This window comes from Meleagris gallopavo, chromosome 3 (genome assembly GCF_905368555.1).
Source record: "Meleagris gallopavo chromosome 3, MGAL_WU_HG_1.1, whole genome shotgun sequence".
Classification (NCBI taxonomy): Eukaryota; Metazoa; Chordata; class Aves; order Galliformes; family Phasianidae; genus Meleagris; species Meleagris gallopavo.
Genome location: NC_139406.1, coordinates 72,641,381 through 72,656,221, shown reverse-complemented (window position 1 = coordinate 72,656,221; position 14,841 = coordinate 72,641,381). Strand labels below are relative to the sequence as shown.

Here is a 14,841-nt window from a genome sequence, read left to right as displayed (position 1 = left end):
CTACAGAAATTTCATGTGAATTAGCACAACATTATCCCTGTAACGATGTGAAGAAAAAGAAGCCACAGCTTTTAGTATAGCTCAGTATAGCCCTGTTCTGTATCACGCACTTCATCAGACTTGGGAAACTGCCTGCATTTCTGGACAACAAACCAAAAGCTTTTTGTTTTTATTGTACAATAAGTTACCTGATAAACTTCCCATTATTTTCTCTGCTTATATAGTACAGAGGGAAAAGTGGTTGTTTAGTTCATTTACAGAGCAAATCCTACCATGTCAGATTGATTGGAGAGGAATTTGTGTAGGTTTGTTCTTGGAAGTTCAGCAAAAATGATTTCCACACTCTTGAGGAAACGCCCCTTTATTGTAGAGAAGTTTGTATACACAGATGTGATGTATTTACAACCAGCTTTTCTCAAACAGATGGCTATTAAAATCCTTCACAAATCTGTCAAGAATGAAAGAAAATGAAGCTCAGAAGCCCAACCAGCCAGCCAACCCTCAAATTCAGATAAATTCCCAAAGATAACTGCAGTGAGATAATTATAAATGGAGTTATTCTGATGGAAGCAATAGGGCTGTGACAGAAATCAATGGATGGACTTCAGGATGTGTTTGGTCAAAATCATTGTTTATTTTGATCCCAGAGTGAACAAACCACAATGTAAAATGCCAAAAGGCAGATTGGAACCTGCGTTTCCCAGAGGTGTGGTAAAAGAGTCTGATTCTTTCTTACATGACTTATGCAAGGACAGGTCACAGTGAGAACCTCTGTGAAAAGAAGCTGTTGGTCCTGTGTTCCCCTGGAAAGCTCTCTTCCAGAAAAAGGCAGGAAAAGCTCCACTCTCCTTTGGGCTGCAGAATGGAGTCAATGCACTGAGTGTGAGAACGGGTGTCCTCCTTGGAAAGGGCATGGGATCCTGTGCCAGCACCTTGGGTCGCAGGGAGATGGCACATTGGGTCCTTCTGGTGCCCCTCCAAACTGTGGTCTACCTCTGCACTGCCCTTTCCCTGTCCACAGTGGCATCAGCCTGTTCGATCACCTTAGATGGAGAGGAGGCACCACAGGGAGGAGTGGTGAGAGATAGAGACACACATTCTATTTCCTTGCCCTGATGCTTTTCAATTAAAAGTAGAACCTTCATCAACAACAAAAAAGGTCATATGTGCAGGAGGCACTTCTCTGGGGAACAAAAAAATACCTCACACAAACATTCATAGATGGATGAGACTCGTGAGAAGGATTCTCAGCGTTACCAGTTCAGTTATAAAAGGAATCTAAAATCCCCACGTTGGTGTACATGAGAAATACACTAAAAATATCTGCTAATGCTAAAGGAAGTTACATGCATAAGTTTCCCATCGGTTGGGAGCATATATCTTAGAATCTGTATAATTTACTTCACGCTCAACAGAACACTGCAATATTTACAGGCACATTCCAATGGGAAAACATTTGCATATTGAGTGTGAAAGATGCAGCTTTGTCACCTAACCATGGGGCTTTAAAAACAAGGATCTTGTGACATCAAAGTACTATCTGAGAAGTTTCTAGAGAGGAAAAGGGGGCATAGGCAGGAAGAGAAAATCACCAGTTGCTAAGAAGTTTTGTTCTGAATGTTAGAATAGTTGCAGGCTGGGACAAAGTAAGTCCTGCTGGACCACTTGTTCTGGTTCCGACTTGCTAGACATCACAGAGTATTATGTGTACTCTGACTTTCTGTTCTTATTTTTCCCTACTAGATTTGCTTTTTACTAGCCAGGTGAGAATAAAATGTAAAACTCCTTGCAATAATCATCTTTTGTAGCATAATAATTTTTTTGCAGAACGGGAATGAAGCTGTCACTTTTTGAACTTGGTCTGTGTTTTGAAGGTCAAATTGGGCATCTGAGAAAAATGGTGTAATGCTTTGGAATTTTTATAAATTAAGGGGGAAAAAAAGGAAATTACTCTGAACCTGTCTGACCTGTTTGATAATGCAAAGTCCTATACTCTCTATGACTGCAAGTGGTCAAAGCTATTCAGTGACTACTGTAACCTTATCGCTACCCAGGATTGCTCTGAAACTAGTTCAGCACACAGCTGTAGTTGCAGCAAATTATTAAAACTATCTACAGAATTTTAATCATAAAATTTAGGTTTCAATATGTCAGCAGAACAGCAGTGTATAACCCATAGATGTTGAAACATGAAAGTGAAATTATCAAACTATTGCTCCGATATCTGAAAAGTAAAGCTATCCTCCCTAGGTGCGGAGCTCCCTCTTACTTATGCTGACACATAAGGTGGTGGTGGATCTTTAGCAGCTCCGTTTGCAGGATCATCATATGGTGGCAACAGCACCTGCAGGAAAGCAGAAAAAGGTTATATTGTCAAAAAGGATTTTCTTCAGTGTGTCAGTGACAGTAGCTGCCTATTCTGCAGCTGCCCTCTGTCTGGAGGGCTTGAACCACATCTCTTGGAAGAGCGCACAGGCTCCTAAGCCAGAGTGAATAAAATCTCCCCAGCCTCTCCGAAAACTCACTGGAATAGCTAATAATTACTTTGGGATGGGGAGAAGGAAAGAAAATTGAAAACAAGTTACCCAATGTCTCAATAAATCTCCACTTCTGTGCTTCAGGGCCTTTCAGCTGTGAGAGGGAAGATTTGCATTCCCAGAAGCCCCTCCAGCAAATACTTTAACATCTGATAGAAATTAAAGCAGTTTTATCATATATCAGCCCATTTGCAGGAGGCCAGGCAGCTCCCTGCAACGTGGGAGATTCAAGTTTAAGCCACACAGGGAAGACAAGGGATTTGAACCAAGGATTCTGCTTCTTTAAGCCAGCATGCTAGCTATCGTGCAGCTTTTAATGACACCTGCATGACAGTAAGTAGTTTGCATGTAAAAAAGTGACAGAGCACTTGGTCTGTGAATCCCAGCAGGAACTGAGGATAAAATAGATGTCTAAACAAAGATGTAGTTTGCAGCCCCTAAAATATATCAATAGTGTATAAAAATAACAGTTGTGGTACATTGGCAGAGATACTTTACACAGCTCAATCAATTATTCGTGACGGAATTTCCAAATTTATAAACATCCCTTCTTGGTCATTAAAGGGCACATGAAGCTGAATGTCTAAACATGCACAGGGAAAATGTTGACTCCACTGAAGTCAATGGAAATCTTGCCATGAGAGGATTTCTCCAGTTTTAAAATAAATTGATAATCTGCTTTCTTCAAAGAAACATTCATAGTCACTTAGCTTGAACCTCATTCACGGCATATTAAAATTAGTGGGAATCTTTCTGTAGATTTAAGTAGACTTTGGATCTGTTATTTGTAGGATGGTTCCAAGCATGATTCATATAATACTTATGTGAGTTTACAAACGTGCACTGATGACTGTGTTCAAGTACATCAGTACACATGTTCACTGGATTACAAAACAGATATCTTGGCATCTGCTGCTCTTCACCAAAAAGTTTCACTATTTAGAAAAGGAAATTATCAGTCATTGCTCTTTATTAATACCACATGTTTAAGTTTCTAAATGCAATATATGATACATACATCAACTACAACATCTAAAAAGCTCCGTATTAAAATGAATTTAATTATGTGAGGTTGAAAGGGTGTAAGCAATTTATGGCAGACAACTTATCTAATTAAATTATAACAACATTTAGAACTTCATAAAATATTGTGATAAAAATCATATGTATATATTACAATGTAACCATGCTAGAACATGCAAACTGTGAAGAAAACTAAAACTGAGATCTTCTCCCTGGTGCTGACCATTAATTTACTACTCTTAAAAGTCTCTGGTAAAAAGCTTTTTGTTTCTAAAAAAAAAGACACTATTTCTAAAATGTACTAAAACATATTCACTAGCATTATGAAACAATGTAATTTGTAATTAAATTTAATCCACAAATGATTCTAAAAATGAATCAAGTTCACTTTGAGATGTTACCTTTCTTTTTTGTATTTCTGTAATGCTCTGCCCCAAACTGTTGTCTATATTTCTTTCAAGTTCAGCATCCATTTCACTAGACATAATAAGAAATTACAGCAATTCATTTCAAAAAGCTGTCAATTTTCCAAAACTACTAGTTAATTAATAAAGAACAACACCTCTCCCTGTGCTCTACTTCTCTTTTAGTTCAGTTATGGAATCACAGAATTATTAAGGTTGGAAAGACCACTAAGATCATCTAGTCAAACCATCAACCCATGCCTGCGAGTACTGTAGACTGTGCCACTCAGTGCAACATTGACCCTCTTCTTGAACACCTCCCTGGACAGGCTGTTCCAATACCTCACCACGCCTTCTGAGCTAATATCCAACCTGGGCCTCCCCTGGCGCATCTTAAGGCATTACGTCTTGTTACCTGGGAGAGGAGGCTGACCCCCACCTCACCACAATCTCCTTTCAGGCAATTGTAGAGAGCGGTAAGGTCCCCCGTGAGCCTCCTCCAGATGGAATGATCTTAGTTTCCTCAGCTGCTCCCTGTATGTAAGTCTGGTGCTCCAGACACCTCATTAACTTTGTTGCCCTTTTCTTGACATGCTCCAAGGCCTCAATGTCTTTCTTGTAGCAAGGGCCCAAAACAACACAGCACAGCCCCACAAGTGCCCACTACAAAATGATGATCACCTCCCTGCTCCTATTGGCTGTACTATTTCTGATGCAAGCCTGGATACTGTTGGCCTTCTTGGCCACCTGGTCACACTGCTGGCTCATGTTCAGCTAGTGCCAACTGACATGCCCAGGTCCTTTTCCTCCATGCAGCTTTCCAGCCACTCTGCTCCAGGCTTCTAGAAATGCATGGGGTTGTGGCCAAAGTGCAGGACCAGGCACTTGGTCTTGTTAAAGCTAAAACAACAGTTGTTACATCAAAATCACTACTCTAGCATTGTGGTTACTGTCACTGCACTAGATCTCCTGAAGAATTTGCTTTTTCACTCCCTTCACTCTTGTACAAAATGAAATCCCCCAAGTAGAAGAGCTTCTTAGTAAGGCTTTTTACCATGCTCTGAAGAGATGAATGTTCTGTTTAGTTCTATGGACCCAAAACTCATACGTACATCACTAACACCAAGGAGCCTCATCAAATGCTTTCTCAACAGTTTTGTAAGAAGTGAGCGGAGATAGGAGCACCTACAGTAGTCACTTTGGAGAAGCCATTGGCCATTCTTAAGGCATCTGAACTTCAATTGGAATATTCAAGGCATATAGGTTATTAATTGGGGAGACTATTAAAGAAGTCCAGAAGTTTTGCATTAAATTACCTACAGTGTAAGGCTATAGTGTTTGCAAATGTCTGTAAGGTGTATAGTCACTTTATTGCTGGTAAGGGTTGTTTATCTTAACTGTCCCATTAGTGATGAATTTTACAAGCTCACTCTCCAGAGATTTTCATGTTTAAATACCCCAATCTTGCATTTCTTTGACATGAACAGAATCGTGAGGTAAAAAAAGGAAAAGTGTATAATAAGCAGAATTCAAAATTACTTCCTTTGCATTTGCATAGCAGTGTTTGAGTTACTAAAAAAAAAAAAGTATGGGATGCTTAATAAAGATTAATAGGAATTAACATGATGGACAAAACTTGGAGGAGAGCAGACAGAGTTTATGGAACACACAGCACCATGTGGGACTCCAAGTATATCACATTGTTAGTATAGTAAAAGTCTTTTAATCTAACCGTTTAACTTTCAGTCAATATGTTTTTGTTACTGTTACTTAATCATTTGTCAGCTATAAGGCTAGTAGTCATTCAGATTCCATGATGATTTGAAAAGCTCTTCAAGCACTCTAATAAATTAATATATATAAAACAAAAATAAAATAAAATAAAATATGTTTTGAAAATACGTTTTATGAAAAACTTAACATGAGCCAGCAATGTGCTCTTGCATCCTGGAAGGCCAATGGTATCCTGGTTTCCATCAGAAGAGGATGAAGCAGGGAGCAGGAGAGAGAGGGAGCAGCAGGAAGGAGGGGATTGTCCCCTCTGTGCTGCCCTCTTGAGGCCCTGGCTGGAGTACCACGTCCAGGTCTGAGGCTCCCAACACAGAAAAGATGTGGAGCTTTTGGATAGGGTCCAGAGGAGGACCATGAAGACAATCCAAGGGCTGGAGCATCTCTCCTATGAAGACAGGCTTGTTCAGCTTGGAAAAGAGGAGGCTGTGGGGAGACTTCATTCCAGCCTTCCAATATTTAAAGGAACTTTATAAGCATGAGGGAAATCAACTTTTTGCAAGAGTAGATAGTGATAGAACAAGAGGAAATGGGAAGTTTTTTATTGAGAGAGTGGTGAGGTGCTGGAACACGTTGCCAGAGAGCTTGTGGATGCTCTATCCCTAGAGGTATTCAGGGCCAGGTTGGATGGGGTGCTGGGCAATCTGACCTAGTATTTGATCTAATGGCTGGCAACCCTGCCTGTGGAAGGGGGGTCAGAACTTGATGATCCTTGAGATCCTTGAGATTCCTTCCAACCCAAGCCATTCTATGATATGATTCTATGATATGATAATTATAAATCTTGCAGCTCTGTTTTTGACAGGAACAGCTTCAGGTCATTACTCCCCCTAATATTTTCTCTGCCTTTTCACAATTAAGTCAATTTTGGCCAAATGGAGAAATATAAAAGCTGAATCATCTCATCTTTTAACTACTTACTCCTGAAATGGTTACAAAAATCTCAAGGAAGAGAGAATTCCATTTATATTTTAATGGATTAATTTATACCAAACTAGATGAAATGAAAATCATGACATTTCTCTCATGTCTTATCTTCATTTTAAATCTCAATGTGATATAAAGGAAGCAGATAAGTGCCTTGGTCATAAACTGCTTGGTTATTGCAGCAAAACATGCTCTCCAAAGACCTAACATGGAAGCCAGTAACTTAGTGAAAGAATAAATTCAGAAGCTGGAGAAGTATACAGAAACACTCTATTCAGTCTTATCTGAGAACCTAATTAGAATGGGTACAGCCTAAAATAATTAATGAATGACAAAAGTATAAGCATATTTTACGTCCATGGTATCCCCTACGACAACTGAAGCATTTTGCTTCCTGAGCACTACATTTGAGCATTTCATTGCCTGTTCATTGCTCCGGAACTGATGTTTACGAAGTATTTGAGACTGTCACTTGAAAATTATTACAGTGAGTAAATATAGAGGGCCCCCATTTTATGGAACTCATTGATTCCTGTGAAGCAAAACCCTGTATTTTTATGGCTAGACCAACTAACACATTTGTAAGGTTAGGGTTCAGTTCCACTGGATACCTAAAACCCAAAGGAAAAAAGTTCCTAACTTCTTTCACAACCCCTGTAACTGTATTTAAGAATCTCGTAGGGTTGTTATATCATCCTTTAATATGCAGCCAGAAAAGGAGGTGACATTACTGTTTGTATAATGTGACAAAAACATTGCCCAGAGACGGTGAGATCAGAGCTCGAGGGGCTCCCAAACCAACAGGATTCAAACTCACATCTCACAGTTCTCAGATAAATTTCTCAGACACAGGGTTAGGCTGGAAGGGCTATTTCCTACCCTTCTGTTGTCACAGCAAAGCCAAGTATGAAAGAAACTATGGGAAAAAAAGGAAATAAAGTGTGACTCTGTAACTCCATAGTTAGTACTTAGGTGAGACAGAGAGAGTCCTGAGTGCTGAGCTTTGCTCCCAGTGCCATTTAAGCATTTGGTAATAAGCAGTCTTGTTTTATAGTATGCAGGAGTAATCCAGAAGTAACCCATAAGAAATCCTGCTTCTTAGCTAGCTGGTGACATCCCACTTATTTGGATAATTGTATTACATAAGTGTCTCTCTATTATAAAGAACATGATCTTCACTGGGAGAAATAATTACCATATGAGTTTCCAGTAGCTATAACACATTTGATTAATATAATCATATGTCATTTCTTATTTTTTACATTCTAGTTGATCTGTTTTGGGAGAAAAAGTTTTTAAAGTCATTACTTAGAAACATGTCTAAAAAGAAACACAGGCAAATATTTGTAGATTCAAATGGTTTGGAATCAATCTTACCCCAAGGTCTTTTGGGAGGTAAGGAGGAATTGCACAATTTCAATAATCCTTCCACCTTTTTTGCAAATGTTTTCCCCACTAACCTGAACCTTCACTAGAAGGTTTTTTTTTTTCTTCAGTATTTGTGCAAGTTCTCTCATATTGCTACGTGTACTCCAGTTTTAACTCAAGATCTTGGATCTGCTTGGTGTCTAGTACAGTTGTAGAGGACAAAATGTGCTTAGTCCTGTGTGAGTAAACTTAAATATTTGAGTAATCAATTATTTCTGCATTCTTGGGAGCCTGACCCACAACTCATTGAATTGAATAGAAATCTTTGGATCACATTTTCCTGTGTAATGCAATGTGTATTCTTCTCTGAGTGGAAGTGTACAACTATCACAAGCAGCTTCTGGTTTGAACTGCTGGCAACAATGTGAAACCCTTGTGAGTTCCCACAGCAAAATATCTTGGTGTCTTGTTAGAAACAAACACTATTAGAGACAGCTCTATACAATACTTTTTTTCAGACACTTTCTAGAATAGATATATATGTGCTTGATGATATCAAAAAAAGTTACAGATTAAAAATTTTTTACTTTAAGTGCTGATGGTGGTAGTCAGGATTCAAGACGTTTTCTCAGACTTTCACTGTCAGACACATTTGCCCTTCAATCTACTGGCTGTAAACCCAGGATTATTATATAAAATATAGAATACATTTGGAAAACAATATTCTATACATCAATCAGGATAAATTTAAAAATTGTAACAAATACAAATTTATGTAAAATAATTTAAATTCTGATTTTTAATATATGAAATGAAACGGAGCCAACTGCTGCCCAGTGTTTGAGAATTCTTCCCGTGGCATGAACAAGACCCATCCCTACGTATCAAAATGAGCGGTGTGTTCTGGGACCTGCCCTATGAATCCTCTGCACTTCAACAACTGCTCTGCAAAATGCAAAATCACTTCTTCATAAATCTGGAAGGAATACGTGCTTGGACTCTACTTCATAAACAAGTGATTATCTTCCAGCTCTCTGTCATCCAGAGGAGCACTTCCATGGCACACATTTACTTCTAAAGAGCCATGGGGCAATGTGAATACATTTCAGGGCCTGACAGCAAACAACACCTATGAGCTATTTGTTAAAAGCTAAAGAACTTCACACTACATCAATACACAATACATAAACAGGGACATATGACCAATGCACGATTGGAGTAGAATTAAAGTCATTGCTATGGGAATCCAGTCCTGATCCTGTCTCTGACCATTTGAGTTTTTTAACAAATAATTTTACTTTCTCATAGAAAGATTTCCCATTTATAAAGCAGGAACATTATTTGAAACATCTTGAAAGACAGATTTCATTGAATCATTGGGGAAGGGAACGGAGGGGATGTTAAAGATCATCTAGTTCCAACCCCTGCCATGGGCAGGGCTGCCACACACCAGACCAGCCTGCCAAGGGCCCCACCCAGCCTGGTCTTAAATGCCTTCAGGAATGGGGACCCACAACTCTGTGGGCAGCCTGTGCCAGTGCGTCACCACCCTCCGAATAAAAAATTTCTTCTTAACAGCTAAACTAAATCTTCCTTGTTTCAGTTTAAATCCATTCCTCCTAGTCCTGTAGCTATCTACCTGCCTAAAAAGTTGGTCCCCCCTTCTGCTTGTAAGCTCCTTTTTAGTATTAGAAGATTGCAACGAGGTCTCCCTGGAGCCATCTCTTCTTGAAGCTAAACACCAACTCCCTCAACCTTTCTTCATAAGAGAGTCCTCTGATAATCTTCATGGCACTCCTCTGGACCTTCTTTAACAGCTCTGCATCCTTCCTGTACTGGGGGTCCTAGGCCTGGACACAGTACTCCAGATGGGGTACTGTGCAGAGGGGACTATCCCCTCACTCACCCCTCTTTTGATGCAGTCCAGGATACCGTTGGCCTTCTGAGCTGCAGGAGCACACTGCTGTCTCATGTCCAGCTGTTCATTCATCAGGACCACCAAATCAATTTAAAACCCTCTTGGCTGAAACTTGTATATGGCTGTATGAGACAGGGACTAAACTGTGGATACACTTACAACCTAAGTATATATTTGCAGAGAATTTGACCTGTACCTGGAAATGTTTACCCCCAATGCCTCATCACAGCCACAGTACATTGCAGTACATCTCATCCTCCTGCAACAGTGACTTCTGCTTCCCAGACACCCAGGCCATTATCAGGAATCTCTACGAGAGGCCCAAGCAGATATCATGACAATAAAAAGAAAGTCTTTACTGAGAGGGCAGTGAGACACCGGAACAGGTTGTCCAGTGAGGTTGTGAATGCCCCTTCCCTGGAAGCACTCAAGGCCAGGCTGGATGGGGCTGTGAGCTACTTGGTCTAGAGGGAGGTGTTCCTGCTATAGCAGGGGTTTGGAACTAGATGATCTTAAAGGTCTCTTCCAACCCAAACCATTCTGTGATTCTATGAATCTATGATATCCAGGGAGGAGAGAGGGCAAAAGAAGCATTTTGTCTCAAGCAGCTGGTGTAAAAAGTATCAGTAGGTATAGGCTTTCCTTCCTATTTAATTAGGAAGAGAGAGTAACCACAAAGTGAATAGTGATAGTCAGACAGAGTATGGCAGAGCCAGAGCAAGAATCGTGACGTGCTGTTGGGTAAAAGTGCTGAACTACAGGAATTTCCTCATCCAGGAACCTCTGTCCAACATGCAGCCCCAGCACAGTGATGGGAGGAGAGCTGGCACGGGCTGCAGGCTGACATAAAGCATTACTGCATGTCTTCTTGGCTGAGGCTGGCCTTTTAGCCCTTTCCTTTCCAAACTCAGGATGAAGCTTCTCCTCAATGTAACACAGGGCTCATGCATTGTGTTCAGGGACAACTTGATTGTGATCTGAAGTTTCAATCAGCACAAGTCCAATTGCATTTGTCCTCCACTCTGGGTTCATTTCATTTCAGTGATCCCATCATGAGATCAACTACCTATCTGTACCAGTCTAAGAATGTAAAAGTACAGGTTGATAAATGTACAGGTGTTCTGTGGCCTGAAGGAGTTTTCAGACCACTAAATACTGTCCAATCATATTTGCTAGTTTCATATCGACTTCTTTGCTTTCCTGTGATTCACTCATCCAAGAGGAAGGGATTTCCTTCCATAGCTATGTTGCGGTGAGAAGCCATTAACTGCAGCCTAGACAACTTTCATCTGTGGGGAAGCAAGCAAGCAGTTTACAAACAGCACAAAGCCCCGAAGCTGAGGAGGAACAGCCCCCAGGCACCAGCACATGGAGGAGACTCTCAGCTGGGAGCAGTTCTGCAAAAAAGAGCCTATTGGTCCTAGTGGACACCAAGTTGAACATGAGCCAGCAATGTGCCCTTGCCACTAAGAAGGCCAATGGTATTCTGGGCTGCATTAGGCGAAGTTTTGCCAGCAGGTCAAAAGAGGTGATCCTATCTACTCAGTACTGGTGGATACCACAGCTGGAGTGCTTTGTCCAGTTCTGGGCCCATCCAGAGTGACCTGGATATACTGGAAAATGTCCAGTGCAGGTCCACCAAAATGCTGCAGGGCCTGGAGCACCTCTCCTGTTAGGAGAGGCTGAGAGAGCTGGCACTGCTCAGTCTGGAAAAAAGGAGGCTCAGGGGGGATCTCATCAGTGTCTGTATCTAAAGGAACGGTGCCAAGAGGATGGAACCATGCTCCTTTCAGTAGTTCCCAGTGCCAGGACCAGAGACAATGGGCACAAACTGGAGCACAGGGGCTTCCTCTGAGCACTAGGCAGTGCAGTGCCGGAGCACTTGCACAAGTTGCCCAGAGGCTGTGGGGTCTCTTGACTGGAAACCTTCAGAAGCTGCCTGGCCATAGGCCTGGGCCCCCTACTCTTGTCCAGCATGGACAGGCCAGATGGCCCAGAGGGCTCTGCCAGCCTCGGCCATCCTGAGGTTCTGTAATCTTGGTGTTACACAAAAATATACCTTCTTTGGCTTGCTATGAAATCTGTGACTTGATATTTTATTGAACTTCCCCTATTTCTTTTGCTAAGGCAGAGAGACATTTTTCCTTGTTTACCTTTTTTGCAACTTGTGATTTTAAAGACCTCTGTCACATTCTTTTCTTGTTCTGTCCCTCTTCCAACTGAGGATCCTCACTCCTCTGCAGAGCAGTCTTCACTTAATTTTGTAATACTAAGTAACTTATTTGGCAGTTTTGAGTCCAGGATAAAGCAGATTTCCAAGGCCAGGCACATTAGAGAAGCAGGAAAGGTGCTGGAGAGGGAGCTGGCCTCAATCTGAATGGTGCTTCCTTTACAATCAGGAGACTGCCAGGCTTTTTCCCCTACATGACTTCTGCTCTTCCAATTGAGATCAATTATGCCACAGAAGCAATTCTTTTTCTTTGCTGCTTGTAAATATCTGCATCTGAATTGGCTGATCTGGTCACATGAGTGCAACCAAAGAAACCTCTTTGGTCACATGAGTGCAATCAAAGGAACCTCTTCTCAGGGGGGTAGAGAGTGATGTTTACAAAAATCTTCACATCTGCCTATTTTTCCTTCCTCTGTCTTCAGATAAACAACCTCTAGATACAGAGCCAGAGTTTCATATCAGTGCCAGATAGTATTTAATATCAAATGAGAAATGTTTTACTTCGCTGTATTCACAGATGTGCTTGCTTGAAAAGTTTGCCCAAAATGTTCTAGTTAATTACTATTGGTTTAAGCGTTTCATGATTCTGTCAAAAGATTCAAGAATCTGTCAAATCCCAGGAGACCTTCCTCTCAGCATGGACAGGAAGTATTGTCATGTTTATATGCATGCATTTCCATCGGAAACCACACTAGAATGATTGCAGATGGAATAACTGGAAGCAAACTAGCTTGGAGACAACTTATAACTGAATGAGTGAAAAAGTATGCCTCAGTGCTGCAAAATCATCTCTGTAGAGTCAGGGTTTTCACAAAACTGCTCATTTATTTATAATTTATTATTATTGAAGCCACCAGCTCTCCAAGACAATATTTAAGAAACTTTACATGAGCTTATGCATTTCTATAATGAAACAAAACAGTTTCATCACTGCAGATAGATGTATAAATGTATGTATTACTAGGGCACAGCAATATTTAGAAACAGATTGTGATTGCTCTTGCATGGGAAGAAAATTGGATTGAGGAAGCTATTGTCTATTTTTTCATCATGCACAACCTCGTAAAAGTCATCCAGAATAATGATGTAATTATCCTCTCTGTTCAAAGCGTGGAGCGGTAGTGCACCTCAGGCCACAAAAGCCTTTCTGCATCTTGGCCAGCCCTCTGCTGCTGCATCTCCCGTTGTGCATCATGATCTCGTGTGGACAGAGCTCATCATTCATGCTTTCAAAACGCATTTAGTGGATGAGCATGTGATTCCTAAGGGAGTACTGGACTGCATGTCACCAGTACTGATGACTTGGAGAAGTACATTATGGCTCAGTGTAACAAATGGTTGATGTGCTGTCCTGAGTGCACACACTGTGAGAGCACACTAATCTTTCAATTGACATTTTTATTACTAACATCCACCTCCAACCTTGTCGCCTCTTATAATTACATTTGCTCCCACTCAAGAGTTTACAAGATGAAGTTAACCTATAGATAGCTCCCAAGGGGCAGCCAAATTGCTTAATAGCAGTGGTCATCTCCCAGGAGTGTTGTTATCAGATGTGCCTGCACTACAGATAGAATCATAGAATGATTCTAGATACTGTTGGAAAGACTTCCATCTTATGTTTATATCACACCAGATGGACTGTTTTGCTCTCTCTCTCTAGGGATGTGGACACTCATCTTTGGACACCACAGCAGAGATAGGCCAATTGTAAAATTTGGAGGCAGATTTTGAAATCTCATTATAAATTTGGCAGCAATAAGATATGGGAATTTGAGATGTCCAGTTCTGTCTTCCATAAATATTTCTCATTAATTACTATTTTTATACAAGCACATTCTTTTTGTGTCACTAATATAAAACACAATTTGTCTTGCACAATGCACTTAGGCATTTCCTAAACAGAAACAGAAGGAAAATCCTTGTTTATAACAAAATTACTGTAACACTGCATTAAGACTACAAAGCACCAGTGTCAAGAAAGGTGATGAAATGGCAGCTTCAGAGAAAAGCTTACGTTTATGTAGAAATCTCTTAATGTTTGTAAATCACATTTGTAAAACACCTGTCAAACAGAAGTTCTCATGAATTTTTAATTTTTTTTTTAAATCTGGCACGACTGACAGTTCAGCCATTCTGGAGTTAAGGAAGGTTTGCTACAGCATTCATTTAAATCAGATCTCACTTTCCTCACTGCTCGTAAGACAGAAGACTGAGACTGTGAGCGCTGTGCAGCCCAGTACAGGCTATAGTGGAGGAAGGAAGCCTGATTTCTATAGTCTTAAGAGAGGCTTGGGAAGAAAGCAGCTGCTCTCCTGGAAGCTCTCGCCTTTATGGAAAATGAATACAGACTGGACAAACGGTTCAGAATTCACCAGAAGCTGCTCACTGCAGGAAGTCAGTCTTCTAGACAACTGTCACACCCTCAGCAAAACAATGGCAGCTGCACAGCCTCCCCAGTAGCCTAGCTAAGCTTTGTTTCAGTGCAATCTCTAGGAGAACAATGCCACCTACTGAACCACCAGCGACAACATCTCCCTCCTACCCAATTTACAGCTGATGTTATTTCCGCCTCTGCATAGCTTATGGCGTTGGAGCCCAGGAGCCCAGGGATACAACAAGTGGGCCTTGTGGGAAGCTGCTCCT

The 14,841-nt window shown here is 40.9% G+C and overlaps 1 protein-coding gene across 3 annotated transcripts in view; it reads right to left on the bottom strand.

Moving 5' to 3' along the window:
* Positions 1-345: 345 nt before the first annotated feature.
* LAPTM4B (lysosomal protein transmembrane 4 beta) overlaps positions 346-14,841 on the bottom strand; it is a 61,875-nt gene continuing 47,379 nt past the window's right edge. For all 3 annotated transcript variants that reach the window (XM_085221458.1, XM_010709162.3, XM_085221457.1), the window contains one exon: positions 346-2,344. In XM_085221458.1, coding sequence (XP_085077584.1) covers positions 2,270-2,344 — 75 coding nt within the window. In that variant the 3' untranslated portion in view covers positions 346-2,269. The remainder of the gene's footprint in view (positions 2,345-14,841) is intronic.